General features: G+C 36.3%; 1 protein-coding gene across 4 annotated transcripts in view; it reads left to right on the top strand.

Moving 5' to 3' along the window:
* Positions 1-25,511, top strand: part of LOC139686046 (protein wings apart-like) — a 55,806-nt gene extending 30,295 nt beyond the window's left edge. For all 4 annotated transcript variants that reach the window (XM_071583143.1, XM_071583144.1, XM_071583142.1 and 1 more), the window contains exons 9-14: positions 8,312-8,427; positions 14,275-14,374; positions 19,570-19,746; positions 20,220-20,308; positions 21,864-21,965; positions 23,851-25,511. In XM_071583143.1, coding sequence (XP_071439244.1) covers positions 8,312-8,427; positions 14,275-14,374; positions 19,570-19,746; positions 20,220-20,308; positions 21,864-21,965; positions 23,851-23,970 — 704 coding nt within the window. In that variant the 3' untranslated portion in view covers positions 23,971-25,511. The remainder of the gene's footprint in view (positions 1-8,311; positions 8,428-14,274; positions 14,375-19,569; positions 19,747-20,219; positions 20,309-21,863; positions 21,966-23,850) is intronic.
* Positions 25,512-26,171: the final 660 nt, after the last annotated feature.

The raw sequence follows: 26,171 nt of genomic DNA, 5'->3' as shown, positions 1-26,171 counted from the left end.
CCTGTGTCCATTCAAGTACTGAGATACTGAGGTATCCTGTTTCACTCTGAATTTTTAGGGGCTTTAAATAGTTATAGGAGCTAAAATTTCAGGGTGTAAGATGATGCTTTGGTAACTCGACTGACTAAATCACTCAGTCAGACATTGAGGGATCCCAGATTGAATCCCAGTCAAAGCAAATGATTGCAACACAAAACAATTGATGGTAACATGCAAACCTTTATTTTATTATATTTCTATTAAGCTATTGTATTAAAATTGAGTCATATGGATCAGGGTGGAAGCCCTTTCAAGACAAGATAGGATCAAAGCATTTTGCTTTGCCCCCTCCGAAGTGAGTCTTCTCTAATATGAAATATAGTTTTGCCTCCTTGAACTTTTGAAGTACTCAACCTAACCTGTCCACTGGAAGTTATAATATTGTGTAGATTGACAAGGTGTTGTATATGTTTTAAGCCTTGAGTACCGTCCATCATGCACTGGAACATTTGAAAGGTTATAAGGCGTAGGCCTGATACTCATAATGACTGCTCTCTACAATAAAACCTGTTTTAGGCGGTAATTGTGAGAGGAGACCAATTTTGAAAAATAGTTCCTTGTATTCCTCTAATGCTGGTAGTTGAACCTTCATCCCCTGTTTATATAAATGTTTCAACTTCTTTCTAAATTCTACTTAATTAGGGGCCTCCTTATGGTGATCATCCAGCTCGATCTCTCTTACTTTTCTGCTTCCTTTCCTTCATCATGATCCATTTCACTCATGGAGCTATGTTTGGACCTCTTATTTAGTAAAAGTTCCTCCTTGAATGCATGGACTACCTGTACCACAATGCCATTATCTTTGCTAATTTGGGCAACTGCTCTTGCAATCCAGCCCCCCTTCATGTCCCTGAGTTGCGGTCCTGTGATCCCTTCGTGCCCCACTACGGTTTCACGTAGAAGCAATACTTGGATCAATCTCTCAAAGGGTAGGGGAACAACCTCACCTTTTTGCTAATCATGTGACCACTTTCATAATTTTATAGCTTTGAACAGTCCCACTCTCCCCCTTCTCCTGAATCACATCCCTACTTAGCAGTACTAATCCCTACTTAGCAGTACTAATGCAGCAAACACACATATGACCCTAGCACCAAGTTACTGTCTATTATGCTGATCAGTCCCATATGTGTTTTGCCAAAATATCCAAGCATATGGTACTGTCTGGTTCCTCGAGATTATGTACCACCTGCATAGGGGTCTCATATTTCTTCCCATTGATCCTCTGAACCATGAATTTTCCTCCTACATTGCTTAGCACACTCCTTGTAATGCCTCTTAATCAGAAAGGAGGTCTTTTTACTCAATCAGCCATGCTTGTTGTAACCATTGACATCTGTGCCTCTGTGTTGATCAGCATTGGGCGTGACATCTTCCCTTGACACTCACCTCTGCCACTGGGTCATGCTCAACGTCCACCCCCTTCACTTTGGGTAGTAGCAAGCGCACCTACGATAGCTTGTATGCACTGGCCTATCCAAACCCATCATCATTGTAATTCCTTTCTGTTAGCATTCTGCCTGGTGAATTGGCATTCTCCGTCACAGCCTTAACAACATTGTTTGCACTGACTGTCTTGGCAAATGGCCAGGTTTTCCATTGGTGAAGAGGAACTGTTTGGTGGGTGTCTGGAAGCATCTTAATAACAGCTCCTCTGGAGGTTATCTCCCTATTTTCCTGAGTTGCTTGGCCAATTCAATAGCCTCCGTGATAGTGTGCAGGAAGATGAGTGGGCCATGTCATCCCATCCCCTGGAAGCCTGCCAAGGAAGGTGTCAAGGGTGCACTGGTCAGCCTCAAAGCGAGCCGACTCTATGGAATATGGTGTGCCTTTTTGGCTTTGTATGCAGGCCTTGACTCTCCTTAGTCGGTCTGAAAATGCTTCTTTCTCCCTTTCTGACTCTATCTTGAGGGTGGACATCAGTTCACTGTGGAAGCATATCCTTCTTTTTGACAGGTAACAGTCTCAGAGCATTACTTTGAATTGCTTGCATCTCTTCATAGTCTGGTATTCCTCTCAACCCCACTCTTAATCAGCAGTGTTACCCATCAGTCACAGACGTGTTAGTTGTAGCTATTCAACTTCTGTCTGAGCCCCGAGTTTGGCAACTCTCTGCAGTTTTTTGAAAAATGCATCCACGTTGTGCTCGTTGACCTCCAAAAATTCGCCCATCCGAGGCAAGAAAGTGGTCCATTCTTTTGAGCTCAGTCTCATGGCTTTGCACATTTTTTTCATTGCGGTCAAGGAACTCTGTGAGGTCATCTGTGGCATCTTGTAAATCCATATTTCTACAAAACTCCCCCTGAATGCATTGTTTCCTGTCTATACTAGATGCCTCAAATATGCTACTCTGCTGGAAAGTCACACCTAGAGGTAATTTCTGCTACTTCTAATGCCAATTTTTTATATTAGAAGGGTAAAAGTGATTGCGATTGGAGTAATATGGAAAAAGACTAATAGAGCTATTCGTGGCTTATAGTGACTAAAAATACATTCACCTGCATGCACTATCATTCCAAATTCTTCAGTCTCTTAGCATCCCTCTGCTGCGATTCCCTAGATGCTCGCTTATTGGCTGCTTCTCCAAGTTACAAAGGTGTGCCCCACTTTGAAAAGAAACTGCTGCATTGGATTCCTAACCCTTGGTGGACTTCTTTACTGTGGCACCAAGTGTGGGAGGAGGGAATAATTGTCTGTACTACTCAACGTCCTGGGCAGAATAGGAAGGGATGAGGCTGAGGGATTACAACACCTATAGGCATTATTATTGCTGTAGAATCTTAAGTCGCCAGTTATTGAGAATCAGTCAAGCTTCTGTTGACACTATCACATCATTATTTCATGGTGTCAACAGAGTATACATGCAAATGATGCAACCACTTGCAGTTTAAAACTAAATTCATGAAGCATAGAAGTTAGTACTCTTTTGGTAGGTTGTAGATAAATATGCATGAAGAAGTACGGTGAGTTAAGTTTTTTGGAACCAAATTGTATAGACCATTAATCAAACAAATCATTTATCTCTGACTTTCCAAGGTTATGTGGTCCAAGAGTTTACAAAATAACATTTAAATGGCTGGAAATGTAGGCTTCATATGACAACAAAGTTCATTACAATGCCCATACCACTGCTAAAACTTTGAAAATACTTTCTTTACTTTCCTTGTTTTGTTTGTAAAAAGTTCTGATCCATTCATTCCAGCTGAGTTTTCAAATGATGGTCCACTCTCCATTCCGTCTCCAAAACAACCCCATTGTGTGATGTTTGGGAAAAGAAGTTATAAGGCATCTAAGATATTCATTAATACTTACTGGAGCAAATTTTAACCAACAAGAAAGCTTTTACGTTGTCTCTTGAAAGAGGCATCTTGTAAAGATTTGTAGTGATTCCGAAGATGATTATACAGTCAAAATCCTATTCTCCTGGGAACAAGGTGATTTCTCTTGGTCCTAATACAAGTAGTTTTCCAGGCATTGTGACTTCTAGTCTGATTATGTCCATCAGAGTGTTTTGAAACAATTTTTATTACTATGTATGCATATCAACACTGTTAATATATAAATACAGCATAATAGAAGTAGATATGTTTTCTGAAAATTGGGTAGCTGGGAGCATAATGTGATTTATGGACTATAATGCCAACAGCTCTTTTTTGAATATTGAAAGCAATAATTGCACACTGGTAGGAGTGCTAGAATTTCGTATTCTAAATTAAGTGAGAGGAGAATTTTCCAAAGTTCAAAGTTATTAGAATTAATCTTTTTGATTAACTGTAGAAGAATATAAATTTAGCCTGGAGTTAGCTCATAAATTGGCCAATGTGCCCTAATTTTACCGGGCTCCCTACTCAAATTGAAGTTGTGATGGGTTCCACGAAATTTTGTTTTGAAAATATGGGTATATGAGGCCTGGGGCATTTGAAGCATCCCGATTCAATTAGGTTTGCAAAGTGGTAGAATGATTTGATTCAAAGTTCAAAAGATCAATTTGTTGAATTTGAATGTCACATATGTCCATGAGAATGTTGTCTATTGCGAACAATTGCTGAGGAGCTATGGGGATTGTACAACTCCCGATGAGAATAAGTTGTAGCCGGGAGGTGTTTTCAGGGATTATGCGATAACTTCTTGTCAAATATTTGTATTGGAGGTGTGGTTTTTCCATAAACCATGCCTCACCATGTCTAGGAGTTAACTGTCAGCCTGGTTGGGAGGCAAGGATTGCTGAATATTACATTGGACCTAGCTCTCTCCAACTCATACTCTAAAACAGTTTCAAAAATTATATTTCTATTTAGTGTTGGGGCATGCGGCAAGTTAAAATCAGGTCGTACGAATTGTGTATTAATTTGCATTTGTAACCCTCAAGTATTCATTTGAAGCTGTAATACTTTAGATTCTCATGATTGTATTACTTTATATTCTAGTCTACTCTGTGGTTCTGGTATTTCCATTAAAAGTGCAAATTTCATGATTGAGGGGGTTGCTTTTTCAAAATTGGAACATTTATGTGACCATTTATGCATTGGTCAAATGTGCTGATGGGATTGATTTGGTTTCTTAGAAACTGATAAAAAGCTATTATATTTTGGAGTGAACTTATTAAGTAATAAATAATAATGTCAGTGAAATTTCAAAATGGTTGATGTATGAATAATGGTGGCTCTTTTGAAATATTTGTATTTTGCTAGGATTGTCAATTGTCCATGAAACCTTGGCAATTATGAGTTCACTGTGAATTTTTATAGTAGTGGTATTAAGGGGAGGCGACTGGCAGCTAAGGTCATTTGCGCCATTAGGGATGGACAGGAAAGGATGATGGATGAAGGGTGGAGGGAAACTCAGCATTGGCATTAGGCTACTCCTAACGAAAGGCACCAAGGGATCAGCAGCTGAATGCCCCTTCCAACAGGCAGCATACTCGCTCAAAGTTCCCTCCATTAAGTATCTTAAGTAGGGTTTGGGATACCTCTGAAAAATATCTGCCACTGCCGGGATTTTAACCCGGGCCTTCTGGGTGGAAAGCCAGGACGTTAGCCACTGCACCATCTCAATCCTAATGAATTTTTATGCGTATCTAAAAATCATGTTAGTTTTAAAACTGTAATTACGGCATTCTCCGTACAATTGATCATTTTACTAAATTTGAGCTGGCGCAAATGATTTCATATCATTCTGCAGACATATTGCCAAGCACCCATAGTGTGTGCTGTTCCAAAGTCATTGATTGTATTCATTTGAAGGTTTCATCGCAATTTCCTTGTTATAGGTTATGTATTTCAATCTAGGACATCATTAGTGTCATCGGTCAATATAGTTACACAATATTGCTGAAGGTTTGTCTAACATTCGAGTCTTCATGATATTACCTACCTCTCTCTTGTTCGCCCCTCACATCGTTCAGGGCCAATTGGTTTTTGCTGTTATTTTGTTTTTTTTTGTTTTTGGTTTTTGCTGTTATGTATTAATTTTTCTCAATATTCTATGCTGAGTAAGATTACAGAGTATCCAGAATATTACTTCATACCAGCTGTTAGGCATACATTTCAGTTTTAGGGATATTTTTTCCATAAGCATGGAAACGGAATGCTTTATTATTACTATATTGTCGCATTTATTTTGTATAATGGTGCAATTTTTGAAGCATTGTAAAAATACTTTTCATTATTCAATTTTCTAAACAGGTCCAGTAATGTGAGTGTTGCATATTTAATGAGCCATCTTAAGATTTTTGTGCTACAATTCATTTTTAAACATAAATTAGACAGCTTCTAAAGCATTTATTCATTTCTCATTTTTTTATAAAAGTTGCCTACTAAAAATGAAGTGAAGAAGATGCCAACAAAAACCTAAATTGGTGGAAAATTTAATATACGATGTCACTTATTTAATGAAGTGAAATGCTGAATTGCACTAGCTTTAGCCGCATGGCATCCATCTTAATGCCCTTCATATTAGATTCTTTTTGAAATCTTCATAAGAGCAGTTAAACAAGACATGTTCTTATGAAACCTCTTTGAGATGTGTAGCCATTGATTGAAGGAGAAAGGACGGATGGAACACAACTAAATAGGTATAAATATTAGTATTTAATGAAGTGTTGTGGAAGCAGCTTTTCTCAGGAAAAGTCACCTTTGGTGTTTAGGCAGGCATCCCATTTTTTGGATAGAGTATTTTTGGGTTTCTGGGTTTGAGTGCATTTTATCTATGAAGAGAGATATTGGCAGCTGCTAAAACCCATCCTTCATTGCATCTGTTACGTCCTTGTGAGCGTTGCATCTTCATTCTTTGAGGAATTTATTTAAAGGTCTGAAAAGATATTCACATGGAGTGACAAATGACTCGTAAAGTGAACCCATAAAATAGGAGCAGCTTAGAAAACTAATATACTGACCTTTAAAGTATTTCGAAATAGTTAAAATTGTGTAACTATTTCTCATATTTTTATATGGTTCATTTTTTATAATTATGAGGGCAGTTACTAACCGCTGAGGTCATTTGCATCTGTCCTACTAATTACTTGTAAAACCTAGAAGTTAAAGATTATCTAATTCTATTTTTATTGAAAAACTATGTTTATGAAGTTTTCTAAACCCTTGTTTGAAGATTAATCATGAGGCACAGAGCATTGGGAATGAACTTGGTACTTATCTAGATTGCAAACCTTTCTATCTTTATTGTAATGCTTCCAGATCCTCCTAGCCGTATACAATTGCATAGTTGTGTTTCTAATAGTCAAATATTTTTATTTTATGTAATGCACATATGTTGAAATATCTCTATGTACAATTTGTTCTCTGATATGTTGAATGTACTTTGAATCTGAATCTGTGTCCATTTTGAGATTATCTCATGCCACTTTGTAAGCAAATTCATAAAATTCCTTAACTTTCCAAACATTTCTAAATTATTTCCATGTGTTGCTACATTTTTTAAATTATTTGGGAGTATAATCTCAGTTGGGTACAAAAATGAGTTTAAAAACAAAATTGCACAAAACATCTTCCTTCAGCTTTATAAGTGCCTTATTTAATTTTCTGCTTTCTCTATAATCATTTCTAGACATACTCGTATGGTGATAGTGTGGGACTGATGAAGTCCTCATATCAGTTACACATCAAATGGGGGCCTTTTTTTAATTTCCTTACCTTATTCCTTATTTTGTGCCCTGGACTACATCTTTTCTCTCACAATCCGTCAAACAGCTTAGCTGAGGGAGCTGTTAACATAAAATATGTTTTGTTGACCACAGTTCTGTATCAATTTTCAGTGATGAAACAAAACTATAACTCCAGGCACTCACTCAACCATTTGCTCTCACACACTCACAGGAGCTCCTTTTCTACATTTTCTCTGGCAGTGGTCTCTTTGGAACTACAAGGAGAGTATTAAATGAGAGAACATTAAAGAGTCCCTCGAATGGTCGAGAAACTCTCTTTGAAATCTTAGATTATCTTTTTGAAAAACTTACAAATACCCAATCCTTGATACACATGAAAACAGGTTTGCTATATGATTTTTCAAATATTCTTTGCTATTTCGGCTGATTGCGGACGTAGTCATTACATAGCCTACTACTTCTGATTCGTTTAAGTTTATCATCTAACATTATTTGAATTTTTCTATTATTATTCTTGTGGTCAGCTTAAGCAATGTACTCTTTAGAATAATTCCTCTAGTTTTCTGGAGGTTTCCTATTACTTTTTAAAGATGGGCACCAAGGCACTTCCTTCTCATTCTAATGGTACTGATTTTATACCCATATTTCTTTGGAGCAAATTTTTTAGTTTCTCTATTAGCTTCTCTCTTCCAAATACGATGAGTTTATTCATGTTTTTATATTTTCCAAGTGAATGTCTGTTTTTCAGTTTTTAAAATTCTTCTTTATTTTCTACGTATTCTTATATTTCCGTTCTTTGATTTTAATTGTGTTCATCATACCCTGCCTTTGAATTCCATAGAGATCTCTTTACATCCTTTTTATGAAAACATTCTGAAGTTCTTGGCTCATTTTACCTCTTTTACTAATTGCACAGTGTCTTGTTGTGATTTTAATATATTTTTGCATTTGCTCCGGGGTTTTGCATTCTAGACGCCAATTTCGTTTCTGTTGAGACATTAGTCATAATACATCATGCTGCATATTAATGTGCCATTACATGAGAAACAACTCTGTTTTTTTCTCAGTGCAATGAATGGTATTGAAGTTCATAACTATTAAGTTGTATCTTATCTAGTTCAAGTATTAAGTAGTCATTTTTGAATCTTGCAGCATATGGAAGTACTCTTGCTGGAGAAAGAGAGGGAATCATGGAGGCCAGTTTACATTGTCTACTTCAAGTTCCCAACTTTGTGCCCGAAGATAGGAAATTTGAAATCCTGGTTTTGGTAAGTTAATTTGTAATTCAATTTTTTCTCTTTTGCCATAAAAATAGATGACATTCATGAATTGATAAAATTGGTTGGCAAAATTAATTCTTTATAATTTTTTTAAAATTATTTCATAAAGTGAGTAATTTCACGTTAATTATTTAACCTCTTGACTGGTGATGGTGAATGTGGAGATTATGCTGAAAACTATAAATGAGTGGGAAAGGCATTTGAGGGTCAGGACCAGATGAGAAAATATTTTTTGACATTTTACAGACAGGATTTGAGAAATAAAAAACTTTTTTATCACTTTTTCATGGGATATATTTGGCAAGTAAATAGTTTTTATAGGCAAGGAAGTTTCATAAAATAATGAATAATAACTCAAATATTAACTGAAGGGTATTTTGCATTAATACTGTTAAAAAAAAGTGAATGGAGTAGAAAATGTTAATTTGAAAGATGTCCAAGTATATGGTATTCAGTGACTCAGTTAGGAAATTTATCGTATTAAAATACTTAACCAAATAAAATAATTGAAATTGTGATATTGAATACAAAATCATGTGGCATTAACCGGCCCACAATTTTTCCTTCGTTGAGCATAAGCTTCTGATTTTATATAATTTTTCAATTCTGGAAAAAAAAAAGTTTGCCTACATGTTTAGAAGCTAGGGTCTACTGTAAGTTGGTGACGGTTTTAGCAGCAAATGAGAAACACTCTCACTAGATGCTTCCCTGGCAACTTTGCCCTGGTGCTTGCATACTTCAGATTCCATTTCAGGAAATAGTGTGTGTGTTGTCCTCCCACCCAACCTAGCCATTCTCACCTTATGTATTGTAATCTTGTCTTCACGGTTCTTCCCAAATTATTAATTATTTCAACTGATTGGAACACTTAGAAAGCTTATCAAATTCAGTCCCATGATTAGATGAAGAGGGCAATGCAAGATGGTCAGTCTGCGATCTCCAAATTTTCTTTAGGATTATAAGAAATTTCAAGGGCAGTGCAACTCTCTGCTATGTTACTAGTGCCTAAAAAATTACTGCAATTCAAATAGTTAATCAAAGTATAGGATAGTGATGGATTTAATTTGATATTATTTCTGAAAGTCCTCTGGTCTGAGTTAAATGCAACGGAAGTCAATTGAGGAAGTCTTAGTATATGCAATACCTTAGAACTTGCATTGGGATCTTGTGGAAAGGTAATTGCTAGGAATTACTACAGTTAAACTGGTGCCTTAATGGAATGTTGTACAAAGCTGTATTGAGTATGTCCTTAAATAATTGTTCCTTAACCATTTGAAAAGCATGAAGCCTTCTTACATTTGATTTCTCTACTTGGGGGTTCAATTCTTTGCCCTTTTTACGTCCTTTTCATTAATTATTGCCATATGTAAATTTTGATTGTTTCAAGGTTTGACATTGACACAGCACTTACTTTAGCTGATGCCCTAGCTTTGAACTCTTCCAAATGTAAATGGGCCTGGTATTATTTTAACTTTTTCACAATAAGGTGTCACTACCCCATGTGTTTTAAAAATAGCTGGGAAGAGCTATTCAAGAGCCTGCATAATAATGGTCACAGCTACTGTTTTCTGATAGCCTTGTAATTGAATCCCTAGAACTGAACAATTAGCTGATTTCTGAAGCTCTCAAATTAAAAAAAATGGGAGTTTTTATAAGCCTTCCAAATCCTTCTATACTGTATCATTAATAGATCATTACATATATATTATATAACACATGAATGCACTCATGCACAATGTTTCAATTGTATGTATATATGCAATATATTGTGAATACTATCACTTGGTGCATTGCATGTTGCCTATCGTGACTTGAAATATGCCGTAGGGGGGAAAGTAAGAGGAGGGGCATGGTGGAAAGAGTGCTAACGCATTACATGGTTCCCATCAAATTTGATTCAGCATAGCGCAATGGTATTGCATGAGCAGTGAGGGCCCAGGGCTAAACCTTATATTCGTTGCAATATGCTATTATGTGGGTGTGTATGGAAAATAATTCTTTCAATTCATATATTTATTTAATCAAATGGAATGCCACCAATTCATTATATCTATGGAGTCTTTTTGTGACAATGGTTGAACATCATCTTCCATTTCAGGGAAGCCCCTTTTCAAGTATTATTGGCCTTCAGAGTACAATAAATTAAGTGTAAATAAATGGTGCGATTACGAATATTTCAGTCAATATGTTTCTCAACTTCCTTTATAAAAGGAGAAAGAATGATCCAGTTAAATGAGTTCATGTGAGATAACTTTTTTCCCTTAAGCATTTTAGAAATGCCATAAACATTAGTGGTGTTCAGTGGTTACTGTAATAAGTTGACCTTTATGGGAACCTCTGTTCTCCTCGACTAAATGACATTGCTCTTGACTTATGAGGTAAGTGTTCCTTATTCTATTTCAGATTATTTGAATATTTTCTTTTATATTGCCTCTTTTGGCAGTATATTTCTGCATGTAAAAAAGCGTTTTACTACGATTACCACCTTTCCAAATGCAAATACTCTCTCTGGCATGTCTGCAAGGAAAGGAAGTTTTAACCACAAAAAGCCTCTCTGGTGAAACATTGTTGCCAATCTTTGTTTTGTAATGAGGAATTGCTACCAGTTTGCTTGCCTCTCTCTATTTGGTCACGGTACTTCCTTGACATGGACTAAAGCAAACTTAGTACAGTTTTCTCATGGGGGTTTTGCTATGTTATTTAATCATCTGTACAAAAGTAGAAATAATGAGTCTCACCAGTCTTTGTGACATCCACATTTGACATTTGCACTGCTCTCTAGTGGATTGTTCTCTCCCTGTAATTCAGTGAGCCTTAATGACATGATAAATTCATGCCTCATTTTATAGTTGTGGTTTCCTTCTTCAGTGATGACATCACTCAGGCATAATATTGGGCTGGACAAGCTACTCTGTTGTTTATGCTCGGAGTGAGTGGGAATTTCTGAGTGTCTTTGGCATTAATTGTGTCTTTCTGTCAGTGAGAGCTTTATTCCTCTTGTTGAAGAATCCTGGGCTCTTTGGATTGATATGTATATGAATTATAGAATGTAACTGGGGCCCTATGCTAAATGCTGTTACAGATACTTCACACCAATGTGGTATTGTTCTCAAAATTGAGTGCAAGATTCTTTTGCCAGCAACATTTGATGATGTACACATGATACTGCTCCTTTTTGGTTTGCCCTTGATATTTATTTTTATTCCTTTTCCCCAAATCCACGTCCATATGAATATATGTTCTCCATTTGGTGGGTTTTTATGTTTTAATGTACGAGACCAGTATGGCTCATTCCCTTCTTCTGGCTATGCATGCCATTAAATGCACGGTGCATACTCCTTATGATTATGTATGTCTGCTGTCCCTGTTACTTTAAGTCCCTGTTGGCCTAAGAATCTTGGGGCACTTGGTTGGATAAAACCATACAGGTATCACTGGCAATTCTGTCTTCCTTGATAGCTGAATGGCTAGAGCATCCACTAGGCAAGTCAAAGGCCTGTGGTGGTTTTGAGTACCGATCAAGGAAACCTTTTTGTTTGAGACAAGAGTACAGAAAACAGTCGAAAACATAAAGCACACAAAGAAAGGAAACTCAGGGAGTGGATGCAGGGATAAGCACCCCTTCTTTCCACTGAAGAAGGTTGCCATGACACTGAACATTGCAATACCCTTGTTTCTTTGTTTATGTGGCATTATGTTTTAATGTCATGCATGTGCCAGCAAACAGTTTATGGACTCATTGTGATGAAATATTTTCCATGTTGCTGTTATCAATTCATTTCATTTGAGGGCAAGAGCAAAGAATTTTGCTTAGACTATTGAATATAGGAAGTAAATTTTACGATAATCATGCTCGGATAAAATCCTAAAATCTGTTTACAAAATTTAAATCAGCTGTTGATAAATGTATCTTCATACCTGATGTTAACATATGCTGTGAGTAAATGAGAGTTGAATTCTAAGGAATTTTATTTGAGTAAATATCAGCATATGAGAGAGGTGATTGGAATTTTGAAGACTTAATTGCATAATTACTGCCATATTAGTCTGTTTATAAAACTCTGATAGTAGGGGATCGAGATGGTGCAGTGGCTATCATACTGGCTTCCCACCCTGAGGGCCCGGGTTCAAATCCCGGTGGTGTTGAATATTTTTCAGAGGTATCTCAATCCTTGATATACTACCTTGATCAAAAAGTTCCCGGAATAACCACCGTGTGGCGCTCCCATCGTTCCGATTTGAGTTCTGTTTTTTTTGTTAAATTGGTACATCTGTTGTTGATATTCCCTTTAAATCTTAGTGTCATAACTTGACATTTGCAAAAGTTACGTAGCCAAGAGTACATCTATCTCTGTGTGTGTTGGCGATTTTTTACAATTTCAGAAATGGATTTAAATTTGCAACAACGAACTTGTATTAAATTTTGCGTAAAAAACGGATTTAGTGGCGCACGGACGTTGGAAATGTTGGAAAAGTGTTTCGGCAACGATTCTCTAAAAAAAACGGTCGTTTACCAGTGGCACGAGCGGTTCAGAAGTGGTCGTGAGTCAATCGAAGATGATGAACGCAGTGGCAGACCATCGACATCGAAAGTCGGTGAAAAAATTGATAAAGTAAAAGAAATGTTGGTCAATAACCGCAAATTAACCATCAGAGAAATAGCGGAGGACTTGAACATTGCCTATGGATCCGCCCAAGACATTGTGGTTAATGATTTGGGTTTCCGTCGTGTAGCAGCAAAGTACCTCAATTTCATGCAAAAAAGAGACCGTGTTGACGTCGCAAAAGACATGATTTGCGAGGCTGAATCCGATCCCACATTCATCAAAAGGATCATTACTGGAGACGAGACGTGGGTTTATGAGTACGACACGCAATCCAGACATCAGGCAAGTGAATGGCGTTCACCAAATGAGCCGAGACCAAAAAAACCACGTCGTTTTCAGTCAAAAAAGAAGGCAATGCTGACGGTTTTCATGGATTACAACGGTGTAGTGCATCATGAATTTTTGCCAGAAGGCCAGACAGTAAACAAAGAGTATTATTTGGGCGTTATGAGACGTTTGCGTGAAGCAATTCGCCGAAAGAGACCAGAAATGTGGGCAGAAAACTCAGGGATTTTGCACCATGATAACGCACCGTCGCACAGTGCTATCATTATTCGTAATTTTTTGACGAAAAATGCAACAAATACCATCCAACAGCCACCGAATTCACCTGATTTGGCTCCCTGTGACTTCTTTCTGTTCAATCGAGTTAAAAAACCATTACGGGGAACGCGTTTTAGCAGCCGAGAGGAAGTAATGGAAAAATCGCAGGAAGCACTGATGGACATACCGAAAACCGAATATAAAAAATGTTTCGAGGATTGGATCAAGCGCTGGCATAAGTGTGTTGCAGTCGATGGGGATTACTTTGAAGGGGACAATATAGATTTAGATGAATAAACTTGTATTTTTAATTTTCTGAATAAATTCCGGAAAATTTTTGATCAAGGTAGTACTTGAGGTGCTTTGTGGAGGGCACTTTGGGTGAGTACGCCGTCCGTCGGATGGGACGTTAAACTGCGGACCCCTTGGTGCCTTTCGTAAAGAGTAGGCTAATGCCGACGCCGGGTTTCTCTCCACCCTTCATACTTTCCTGTCCATCCCTAATGGCGCAAATGACCTCCGCTGTCGGTCGCCTCCCCTAAATACTACTACTACTACTACTACTCTGAAAGTTTTTTGTATTTTACATGCTCAAAGGAGATGTGTGTGAAGTTATTTTGGTGTTGGTGGTGTGATGAATTTCCTTATGTTTTCAAGTGTTTAATTTGTGGTTTCTGTATTTCAGGCACTGGCTCTCCTCATAAATCTTGTTGAGCACAGCCCTCTCAATAGGAAGTTGGTTATTGCCTCACGAGCTCCAATCGATCCTGAACGAAAATTCTCAGGTGTGTTGTTAAACTTAAATGTGTGTGGTGTGGTTATCTGCCATTATTTTTAATCCGGATAGGTAATGTTTCATTTGAAGTGAACTTTCTTCGGTAGCAGATGGGTGAGGGGTTCTAGTGTCTACTCCCATATCTTGGTGATGTCATTTATAGGCATGGTTGCAGAGCAAGCTGCCAGATGAAATGTTCGACAGTGATGCCTTTCATTCTGCCATTCCATCCACTATAAACAAGTCTCCCTCTGCTGAAAAAAGCCTTATTAATCTTGGTGATACTGTGCTCATTCCCATGACTTCAGCCTTCACCAACGTATTGGGAACCTGGACCACCCTTACTTGCATAGAGTTTTATTTGCCATCACCCTCCCTAATTCCATTTCCTCAGTTGGATTTACCCCAAACATCAAGGTTCTCTTCCCCACATCAATGACTCTCTGAAACGTAAACTGAGAAATGTAAAACTAGAATACCACCATAGTCCTCTACATCATCAACCTCTTGCATTTGGCTCATATAGCTACAGCTATATATTCCAAGAATGACTTCTCTCTCTCGAAAATTCCATGGAAGGTGCCCGGTTAAATCTTGATTTAATATACAAGCCTCCTAATCTCCCTGGTGCCACTCAAGTTCCTCGAAGTAAGGCAAACGTGAGCCCTCACATCAAATAACCTCGTGCAGGTAGCCCCCTCCTTTGTCACTTTTATTTCGAAGTCATATGCTCATGTTGCTGACTCAATGGATGGTAGGAGCATAGTTACATGGACCTACATTACATGGGATGACACTGTTGGACCCTCCCTATTTTCTTTATTTTAAACTAACTCTTCTCCCCAGTCCCTGACAAGGTAGCTGGTGTCACTGTAATGGTAGCTTTAGTGACCTTACTCCTTGCTCTCCTGTTAAAAATTGCCTTCATGGCTACAGTAATAGCAGACCACTTCTTTCGGAGTGCAGAGCATCAGCCTCGTGGGCAACAGAGGCCTAGGCATTTGCTTCACCTCCGCTTTCAATATGACGAAATCCAGGGATAGACTTTGGCATCTACAACCAACAGAATCTTCCTTGCTCCCCCTGGATGCCCCCAAGGAAGGTGTCCTATGCCTCCTAGTCAGCCTCCCTGATAGCAGATAGCGTCCCTTTACCCTGCATCCCTCATGGCCGGGCAGGTGTGGGAGTGGTCCACAAAGGCTTCTGTTTGCTAATGCAGGCACATACTCATTTCCCTGAGGAGCTCACATTAGAAGTGGGTTGTCTGCTTTGATTGGTATTGTGCCAGAAGGCATTCCTTGGATGTCTGGTAGATGCCGGCAGTTGGACACTCCCCCTAATGCTCACAACTTTGAGTGGAGTGGTGCCCCCCTGTGACCAGGTGCACAATTCCACCACCTGCTCTGTCTATCATAAGGCCTCTTAAACTCTCCATGTCATCCTGAGAAAATGTCAAAAATGGTGGGGAGCAGCAAGAAATCCCTTCTTGCTTGGATGGGTGACCCAAGCTTTGCCAGCCTTTCCCAAGAGCGTTATTTCTACTTATTCTGGAAATTCTGTTTTTTGTCAAACTCATCTATTACCTGATGTAACTCTAATTCATGGCCCCTTATATTCATGCATCCTGCCAGTTCACAGTTTCCTTACTCCCCTTTACGATTAGGTTGCCATTTTGTGCCCATGGAATATGTGGAGTTGGTGTAATGTTAATCAAATTTCAGAAATGGATTTAAATCATGTTTATTGGCCTTTGTGCACAAAATCCAACTGCTCTGAAGGGCACCCCACTGCCCCTGGCATCCCTCGAAGGATGCTCTGTGTGACATTTGTAAAGTCCTGCTTGGTGGCTGCTGATGGCATCAGTTGGAACCAGAAGTGGGTGACGAGCATTAGTTATGGGCAGTGAATGGGCCAGATAGCAGAGGGTGCCATCAGATATGGTGTAGGCTGACCAATGGGTGACTAGCAAGAGGGGAAGGAAAAGTAATGGACCTCATTCCTACAGTGTAAAATTAAATATAAAGTTATATTTCTGTGAAAGTTAAGATATTATAATATATGTTGTGCTGAATTTGAACTTATACACTTTCATGTCCCTTCAGGACCAAAAATAATGACCGACAGTAAACTCTCAATTACCCTTGTTATTGGATCCATGATGAAGCATGGATGATCGAAAAACGCAAGCTACCAAAACATGTGGAAAGTATGGCGATTGTGTGTACCCATAAATGGATTCAATTTGTATGGATGAAATAAGTTTTAAAAGCCAAATGACTGTGATTAGGAAACAAGTGCACTCTCCTTTTTATTTCCTTGTGATTAATTCAAGGTTTTTAGCAATGGAAAGTACAGCCCACGAAACTTATCCAGTGAATGGCCAGACTTATTTCCCTCGGATAACTAACCCAGTCACGTAGCCAGAAAAAAAAATGATTGGCGAAGGATGAGTATTGAAAAAGGCTCGCTGATACAGATTCATAATCATCATATGATATACTGATTAAAATAATGCAGTGGAGATAGTAAATGACTTATTTTTTGCATGGTAAATTTATGTATTTGCTTGCCTTAGAAGAGAATATGGAGTCCTCAGGGCTAATGAATGAATGCAAGGGAAACGATAATGGGAAAGTACAGATAATACAAAAGTGTTTAAATTAAAACAGAAAATACTATTGACCAGTTTTGATTCAGTGAAATTAAAAACCATTAAGAAAGCAAAGGCAGTTTATAAGTGTATTTTTTTAAACTATATCAAAGTTTCAAAGCATTTTATTTTCTTTACATATGTAATTTTATTAAAATTTTGTGTTGCTGGGAAGAGAGATTTACATGAATAACCTGCAAAATTGGTAATCTGCACGTGGATAACCAAGAGTGGTCTGTTAATGAGATATCTTGGTATAGGGCAAAATATTCATAGCATGGCCCCCTAAATTTTGCCACGAGGAATACCTATAACCCAAGAGCTCACACTTCCTGCAAAAACACTCGCTATATTTGTTGTGACTGAATGTCATTCAATTATTGCTGGTTGGATAATTCCTGCGGCTTTTCAGGATATTATAGTTGTCAATGTGGGTATTTTACGTACTGGGTATAAGGACTTCAATTAGGAAACTGTTATTAATAATCTATTGTGCATTTTTAATATATTGGATCTTAATAGTATGCATCACCATATTCTAATCATCTGTGTAAAAACATTGTGTTTAATCTCTGACTAGACTTCATTAGTCTAATATCATGAACACAACATGTCATTGGTTTGAGATTTTGCATCACCTCTTGGAATGGATTGAGAATGTCATTTATTAATGCAAAGACTTTTCACAAATTTATATCATTTTTAACTTTAAGGCAGAATTATAAGCTTCTTAGGTGAGATAGATGTCCCCATAATTGTAGGCTTATATTAAGGGCAAAAGTCTTGCTCTGTACATTAATTCCACTATGTACATTAATTAAAGTAGATATGCAAATCTTTAATTAATTGCAAATAAACTTACGAACTAACAAACTGTGGTGGGTAAATTCAAATATATATCATCATCGTCGGCATGTCAATCTTAAGATTGGATTACTGCATCCTTCCTTTCTTCTGAGTTAATTCCATCATCCTGTGAAAGATTTTCTGTTTTACAACCTTCTCAATCTGTCCAGATTATGTTAATATGTTTCTACTTTATATTGATGCTAATAATGTTTCAATCGCTCAGATCTTGGCCATTACCTGAGATATTCGTCATTACTGCCATGTGGCTGAAAACCTAGTAACTTCTTGAATGTCATATGCTGATTGGTAGTAGTCAATGACTGCAGACACAAAAATTGAAATGAATCAAAATATCAATCTTAATGCCAATTTCTTTTAAGTGAAAGTGTAATTATAAATTAAAAGTTATACAATTTTTTTTATATTGCAAATTTCCTTTGTGCCGACCTTAACCACATGTGCCTAAATTATCCCTCGAGGGTTTCAGCAGGAAAGAGGTTGTTGAACAGTTTTTCATCTCCATTATATTAACAATGATTGATGTTATTTATTTAAATATCTTCTTTGGACCAGTCAAACTTTTGCAACTTTTAGTATTTTTCGTGCATTTTATAGGCTCTCATATAATTTTCATGAATTTTACATTTGGAATTTGTATTTTTAATGCTTTTTATGCAAAAAATAGCAAGAAACTACCAAAAAAATAAAGGATATATATTTACCAAAGCACGCTTTATCTCTGATCCATTTTGGGATGGTCAGAATATTTTATTTGTCTAAGTGCTCACTTTTGCCTCAATTAAAGGCACACTTTATGGCATTGATAAATGGATGTCATCAAACATATATTCCGGTTGGTGGCAAAATCAATTGAAGTGGGCAGATTCTCTAACAATCGGACATTTGTGAACTATGACTTTGGGCTGACTGAAATGCTACTGCACAGAAAACAAACAAGCCATGAAAAGTACTCACTTCCAGGCATAATGAACTGACAAATGAGCATAGTTGAAATATGTGTCATTGGTAATCAAAGAAAGATGCAATTTTATAATATCCAAGTTTTGATATCTTGGTTCGATCCTCATCTCAAACAACCACTGTTGGTGCCCCACACAGGCCTCACACACTCAAGTTAATTTTATGAATCAATTAAGGCAATACAACTGTAACTTGTGTACTACTCATTGTACTAAGATTCTTGTTACATGCTATACTTGTGACAGACCATACTTGTTAAATCAGGCTTCTACTCAATGAATGAATAATCTAGTGGTGAATTATTCAAAGATATAATTCAATATGCCTACAATACTCATAGCACTTTTGGGTATAAAGGATTAATATTTTCAGTCATAGTTGTTAAATTATGAAAGGGTGACACAAAGGAGAAAGCATTGATAAAGGCCAATATGCCTGTGATATTCACAGTTAAGTGCCGGCCCAAGTGGTAGTACCACACTGACTTGTATTTTGTAATGGTGCATAAAAATTTGATGCACCCATTTATTATGGTGTATATTATCTTCAAGAATGTTTTACATGTGGCAGGGTGTAATGCCTATGGGGAAGATGCCAGTTTTTCATTCTGATCTCCAAATAAGTTGCATAGATTGTATGTAACTTTAACTCTTATTTAAAAAATAATTGAGCTGTTATTGTCTAATTTTGTTTCAACTAATGAGTGCCTTTTTCTTTTTCAACAGGCAAGCATAGGACAGCCGTGGAAGCTCTCATATTTTTGTTCTGTGAGAAAGAGGCTTTTGCGAGGGTGGAGGAAGCCAAGACAGATGCTATTTTGGATGGGAAGAAGGAAGATGCCTCTGAATCTGACAAAAGTCCTAAAACTCCAGAAGAATTCATTGAAGAAACTGTGTCAAAATGTTAGTATCAGAGAGTACTTGATATAAGCATATATATTATAATGTTTTTACAATATTTTATTGGAAAGTCAAGGCTACATTATCATTATTGGGCTCTAATTCTTATATTAGAGGTGTCTGCTCTCACTAAACTGAATGATTAGGTAACCCAGGAAACATAAAGGGAGGTTTTATGTGCTTTAGGTATGCTAGAGACTAATGAAAATTCCACATATATTTTCATTGAAATGTTAAAAAATGCAATTAAATGCATGGCAATATTCATTTGTCAGCAGCCACAATAAACTTCTTTATATCCAGATGAATGTAGTTATGGGATTTAGATAAATTTAGATAATTCCATTTTCTGCATTACACATCATGATTTTGATGGCCAACTATGGAATCATTAGAAATTTCGTAAGGTGTATTTATTACAACCGAAATATTTATGTCTCCAATTTTTTTGAACTCTTTTTCTTTTGAAATTTCAGTGCTTCAGAAAGCAGGACGGCACATGGAAGTGACCCTAATTGCTGCATATGTTGCTCTACTACTTGGATATGTTGTAATGGAGAACAAGGTATGTCTTTAATATTGTATGATCACCAGCTCTTGGCTTAAATAAAGAAATATTCAAATACATATCTTCTCTGCTCATATCAACCAATTTTCTATTATTTTTTTGGAATGGCCGATAATATGTACATACTGTAATTAAAAATCAAGATGCAATAGTTTAAATAATTGTGTTAAGGTTTGTTAAAATATAACACCTACAATTAAATATTGGAAATGTATAGAAAAGATTTAGTGAGCAAATGCCTAAATAAATAAACCCAGGAAATACTCACTCTATGGGGCCAGAGGTAGCCACCTCCTAAACCATCTTTACCAGCCATTACTTTCAGTGAAATCTCTTCATGCCTGTATCTGTTATGTAGGTTTTAATACGCTATCTTGTATGTCAATGCCATGCCTTTCTATACCATGTTATTGTTTATGCAAGTATCACCTGTTGATGGCTCATTGTAATTTTTCAGTAACTTCATAATTTTCCAAACCTGCCTTTTTATTTTGTTAAATTTAAATGTAATCCTAAGAGCAGAATGGGTATGGGAATCATAGTCTTCTTTTTGTTTTCATCAGATAGTGAGTCCAGTGATGGCAAACTTTCAACAAAATCTCTGTTGCCATTTTCCTAAGAGCCTTCAATTCTCTGATGCTAAAAGTTATGTTTTCTTTTACTACCACTCTACTTTGTTTCTCTACTCAAATATTGTTTTAGTTTTTTTGCCAGAAGATCCGAAGGTAATTAAACATATTTGTAGAGCTGTAAAATAGCTTGAAAAGAATTGGCTATCTATTTTATATCCATAAATTGTATCTGCAAAATGAGTGGTATATAGAAAACAGGAATTATGCTTTGTGTAACAATAGTTCAATCATAATGCCAAATATGAGACTGAAATTTTGAAATATCAAAATTATTTTGAATCCTATTTTCATGAACAAGCAGTTAAAACATTCATTTGGCAAGAGTGCTGCAGAACTGAATCTCCTAATTGCTTAATAAGCCATCCTTGCTACAAGATTGGACTGTGACTAGATTATGATTAGGGTTTAGTGAGTCCAGATCAGGGGAGGGGAGATAATATTCTTTCATAGCTCCTCACTTAATCTACTTTGGCAAAAAATTATTATCTTTAGTTGATATGCTACATTTTTGCCAAGAATCAACCCCCCAATAAAAGTCACAAGCTTTTGGCTTAGGTAAAAAATGGTAGGGTGCATCAGATTTTAGGTATGGTGAACTTTTGTGAATGTAGAGAAATTGGTTTCACTTTGTCATTGCCTTAAATATTCTTTTAGTTATATTTGATTGATTTCAATGAGAAAGGGGATTTGCCTTGGGATAACCTTACTAAACCACGCCATAATATCTAATGATGGAAATTTCAAAATTTAAATTCACTCTCTTTTAATTGTAATCTCGTTGAGTTAGTATTATTATGTAATTTATGTAATGCTTCTGTAATTTTCTCAAAGTTATGCCCTTGCCCTCATTAAATATATTATGGGTGATGTTATTAATAATGTTTCAAAACTTATTTATGTCTATCCTTTCTTAATTTCAGGAGTACGAAGATTTTGTCCGCCAGTATCTGCCAGAGGGAAATTTCCAGGCAATGCTTGTTGTCCTGGAAAAATTCTTCAATTTTATGAATTTAACAGCTTCAGTAAGTATTTTTATTTGAGTCTTTTTTGCACATGGTTACTCAATAAAAATTTGTGGGCATGAAAGTAAATGTTATGTATAATTATCAGAAACAAATTTGATGTTAAATAAGCATGTACTTGAAAAGTGTGGACAGATTAAAGAGTTGAACAGTGATGCGGTGATGCCTGAAGTGGTTTTTGAGATTTTCTCTCAATGAACCATTTGGTGACATGCTTCATGCAACTGTTTAGAGGAAGAAGTGATTGTCAACTTTCCTTAAGATACCTGCTGCAACTAAAGAGACATTAGTTACAAAATGCTTCACACACAGACAATTTTGGCATAGTGAAATTCAAGTAAATGTCTTTCGTAAAACTAGTATGTTAGCAGTGAATTGCAATTTGGATCTACTGATTGTGGTGTTCATTGTTTTGAGTTCTAATATAAACCGCCAGTTTTGAAGGGGAAAGTTGGTAGCAATCAGAAAAAAAAACATTCCGTATTGATGGTGAAATTTTGGAAATAGTCAGGAATTGTAATCTATGAATGGGTGTCCAACCAATTTTGGGATCATTATTGTACAGATGTTGGCTAATATGAACCAAAAGATATTTTAACCTTCAATTAATATCCACCTAATATTTCAACTGTGTTTGTCCATGCTATAAGAAAATATAGTTTTTCTTACATCTGTCAGTGTTTTAGTTGCGTTTCATTTGGTATTGAGTAATTGCCTTTTATCAACCGCTATGCTTCGACCCATTTGACCAGAGAAGTGCTGTCAGATCTGTTTTTAATCCATCTTCATGGTAATGACCTTAACTCCATGATTAAGAGTAAGATGTATTTATTTGCTGACGATGCAGTGGTTTACAGAGAGATCCATAATCCTGAAGAGAAGTTAGCCTTAGCAGATGACCTTAATGCTATACAACATTGGTTCGAAATTTGGCAGTTTGAATTAACCTTAAAAAAGTACATAGTGATCAATTTTTGGAAAAGAGGCAGTTCCCTCCCAAAAGCGTACTGTATCAGGAATACTGAAATAAAAAGTGTGGATTTGATTAAGTGCTTAGGCTTTGCCCTCTTTCATGACCACTCTTGGGTGAAACATATAAAGGGAATATCTGGACAAGCTAGTGAAAAAATTAACATTTATTGGAAGAGCATTGGAGGAATGTGATGAGAAGGTTAAAGAGAAATGTTATTTTTCACTGGTTAGGCCTCATTTAGAATGTGCTTCCAGTGTATGGGATCCTCACAAAGTTGTTTAGATTGCCAAATTGGATTGTATGCAGCATAGAGGAGCTAGATTTGTAAAACGTTGCTATGATAAACTGATTAGCATATCAAAATTATTAGAGGAGCTAGGTTTGGAATCACTCATGTGGCGAAGAGTAAATGACAGATTAAACCTCTTGCATTAATTGGATGGTGGTGTTATTATAAGTGATTTTGAAAATGTTTTATTTCCTCCATTGAACTCTGGTAGGAGAAATCATCTAAATAAAAATAGATTTAGAGTAGAACAGATAGAATTTAGATGTCATTTTTCCCAGAAATAATAAAGGATCAGAATAACGCAGACTGACCACGCTAGGGGGAAAAAGTATTCTTGGTTAAAAATAGTCTTGTGTGTGATCAACCCCCACCACACAACCTAGCGTTGGCTTGCAGGGTACCATGTATGTATGTAAGGTCACAATTTCCCAAACTTGTATTTGTATTAGAAGATCTTTTTGGTATATTTAAGGTACTCTATCCATAATTGTGGGTATTTATGTCGTAAGGTGCTTATTAGATCGTATGTATTGATTGAACATGGATATGTAGCATGTGTACTTAGTTAAATTGTTTAACTGCCATTACCCTCTTTATTTCAAGACAATTTTTTTTATTTCCAGGCTGTAGTGAGCAGTCGTGGCATAGCTGCCACAGAGAGAGTCATCAACTACCTCAGGAAATGTGACTCTGCCTTACTGAACACACAGACTGGAGGAGATTGTGATAGTTCTTTTGCTTAAAAATATCACAATCCCACTGAAAAAACTACTATCCCTTAACATATTTCCCACCACAAGATCCCTTAGTTAAAGTTCAAGTAAAATAGATACATTTTTTATATTTATAGAAATTTACTGAATGTCCTAATTGTAACTGTATGATGGATACTGACAGGAAGCCCTTGGGATGATTTAATCTAGTAATTTTGCTACAAAAGTATTCCCAGGGGCTAAATGTAGTTAAGATGCTGTTTGTGATTCAAGTAAAATGAAAGAAGGTGCATGATGAGTATAAAATCTTGGTTGATAAGGTCCTAAGCCATGGAGTGCATAATTTTGAGAAGGCGACATAGTATTTTAATTACTCCTTCAAGCTTTACAAAGGGGTCACTGCATTGATATGTTTTTCTAAAGTTGTGAGTTATTTATTTCTCATATTTTATAGTTGTAAATTATTTGTGAAGTGGAATATCTCAAATTTGTCGGTTGTTCTAAATGTGGCAGTATTTAAAGTATATACTTCTCCCATAACCAATTGTATAGAAGGGCAAAAATTGTGGTAATTAACATACGTACAAAACATTAATGATAATGCTCCCATTGTTCCCTTCCTGTTCTCCCAGCATTCCCTTATTTTGTTGTATTATCCAAAGAGCAAGGGGATGATTAAAAAGTATAATGTTGGCAAATAATGTTTTGTCGACAAGGCTTGTTCTATTTGCCAAGACCAATCAGCCCTCTTCATATAGGTTTAGTAAAACAAGGTACCTGCGATTTGCAGTGAAAAACATATGCCGTGCAAGCATGCCATTTATTTTGTGTGTGAGCTCAAGGTGAATAACATTTTAAAAATCGAATTTTCAGAATTTTTTTGTCACTATTGACCGAAGAGTCCCCGTGATATTATGAAACAGTCTTTTGTGAAACTTAGTTGATAAGCATGATGGTTTTAAATATTGATGGGTTTAAAAGGTCAATTTTTGAGGACTATAGTGCTCATGGATATTACATTCATTAGTACTTACTTGGTTATCTTCCCTGTCATTTTCTAAATTACAAACATTTTTTGTCTCAAGTGTCCTGCAAATGTCATGTTAATGTTGTATGTCTAATGTAAATTCTTAGATTTGCAGTTATTTTCGTAGGTAACTCCTGCAGTTTGGTTTACATGTAAAAATTATTCCATTCTTCCTAAAACTTGCATTGTTAACCAGTGTCTTCTTTCACAAATTTCTGGAACCTGTAATTTGTATTTCTAAGCAATGCAAGGTTGTTTACCAATAAAAGCTTTTGATTTCTCATAAATTTTTTTCCAGCTGTGGTTTTGTTCAATGAACCAAGGGTGGTCCAATATCTTATATTAACAACAATGCCATAATTTCATCCTGTCTTGGTGGTTATGTGTGTGCTTTTAATTCTTCCATTAATTTATTGATATATTTTCTGCCAATTCGGAGGAAACAGGTGATTTTTTTCCTCTGCCATCTCTCATTGTCAATTGCTCATTGTTGTGATCGGACCAAAGCTGTCATAAAGTGTATGCTAAGCCTCAAGAAATCTAAATAAACAAAAAGTAAGTTAGAGTTATTCTTTTAACTCACCTTTAATAGTCACCAGTTTAGGATAGCTATCACATAATACCTATACCATAATTATATTTGTCTCTTTCGTTTGGTTTGCATTTTGAAGAAAAAAAACTAGAGAGGGTGAGCTAGCATGGAATTGTCTTATTTAGTCTTAATGTCCAATTTTACTTTTCGACTTGATATTTCTTGGATATGTTTGTTACTGCATACTAGCTTCAGAATTTGAAGGTGCTGTACTTATCAGGAAGGGAGTTGAAATTTGGAAGTGTCATGCTCCAAGTGGTATGGTCCTAAAATTCTTAAAAATTTTTTTATTAATAAATTTATTTTGAAAATTGATGAAATGCATCATTCTAAGGCAAATAGTTATTGTGGATTGCATGACATTAACTGGACATTGATGTCGTGTCAGCAATGGATGATATAAGGCTTTTTTCATCTCTTGGAGGCAGAAAAGTGGCATAATTCTTAAAAAAGCTTTAAAAATGCTCAAAACCTAACACCTAGTTCTTAAGAGGAAATGCCTATTTATGGGCAAAGTAATAAATCGTTGCTAGTGAAATTTTGAGTGACTTTTAGTAGATGTGCAATTTAGTCAATGTTTTATTATTATGTATTTATGTGGAAAATTAGGTT

Source organism: Hetaerina americana, unplaced genomic scaffold (genome assembly GCF_022747635.1).
Source record: "Hetaerina americana unplaced genomic scaffold, ioHetAmer1.1.p SCAF_13, whole genome shotgun sequence".
NCBI lineage: Eukaryota > Metazoa > Arthropoda > Insecta > Odonata > Calopterygidae > Hetaerina > Hetaerina americana.
Note: the sequence above shows the minus strand (reverse complement) of the source record. Positions and strands in the feature narration are given on the sequence as shown.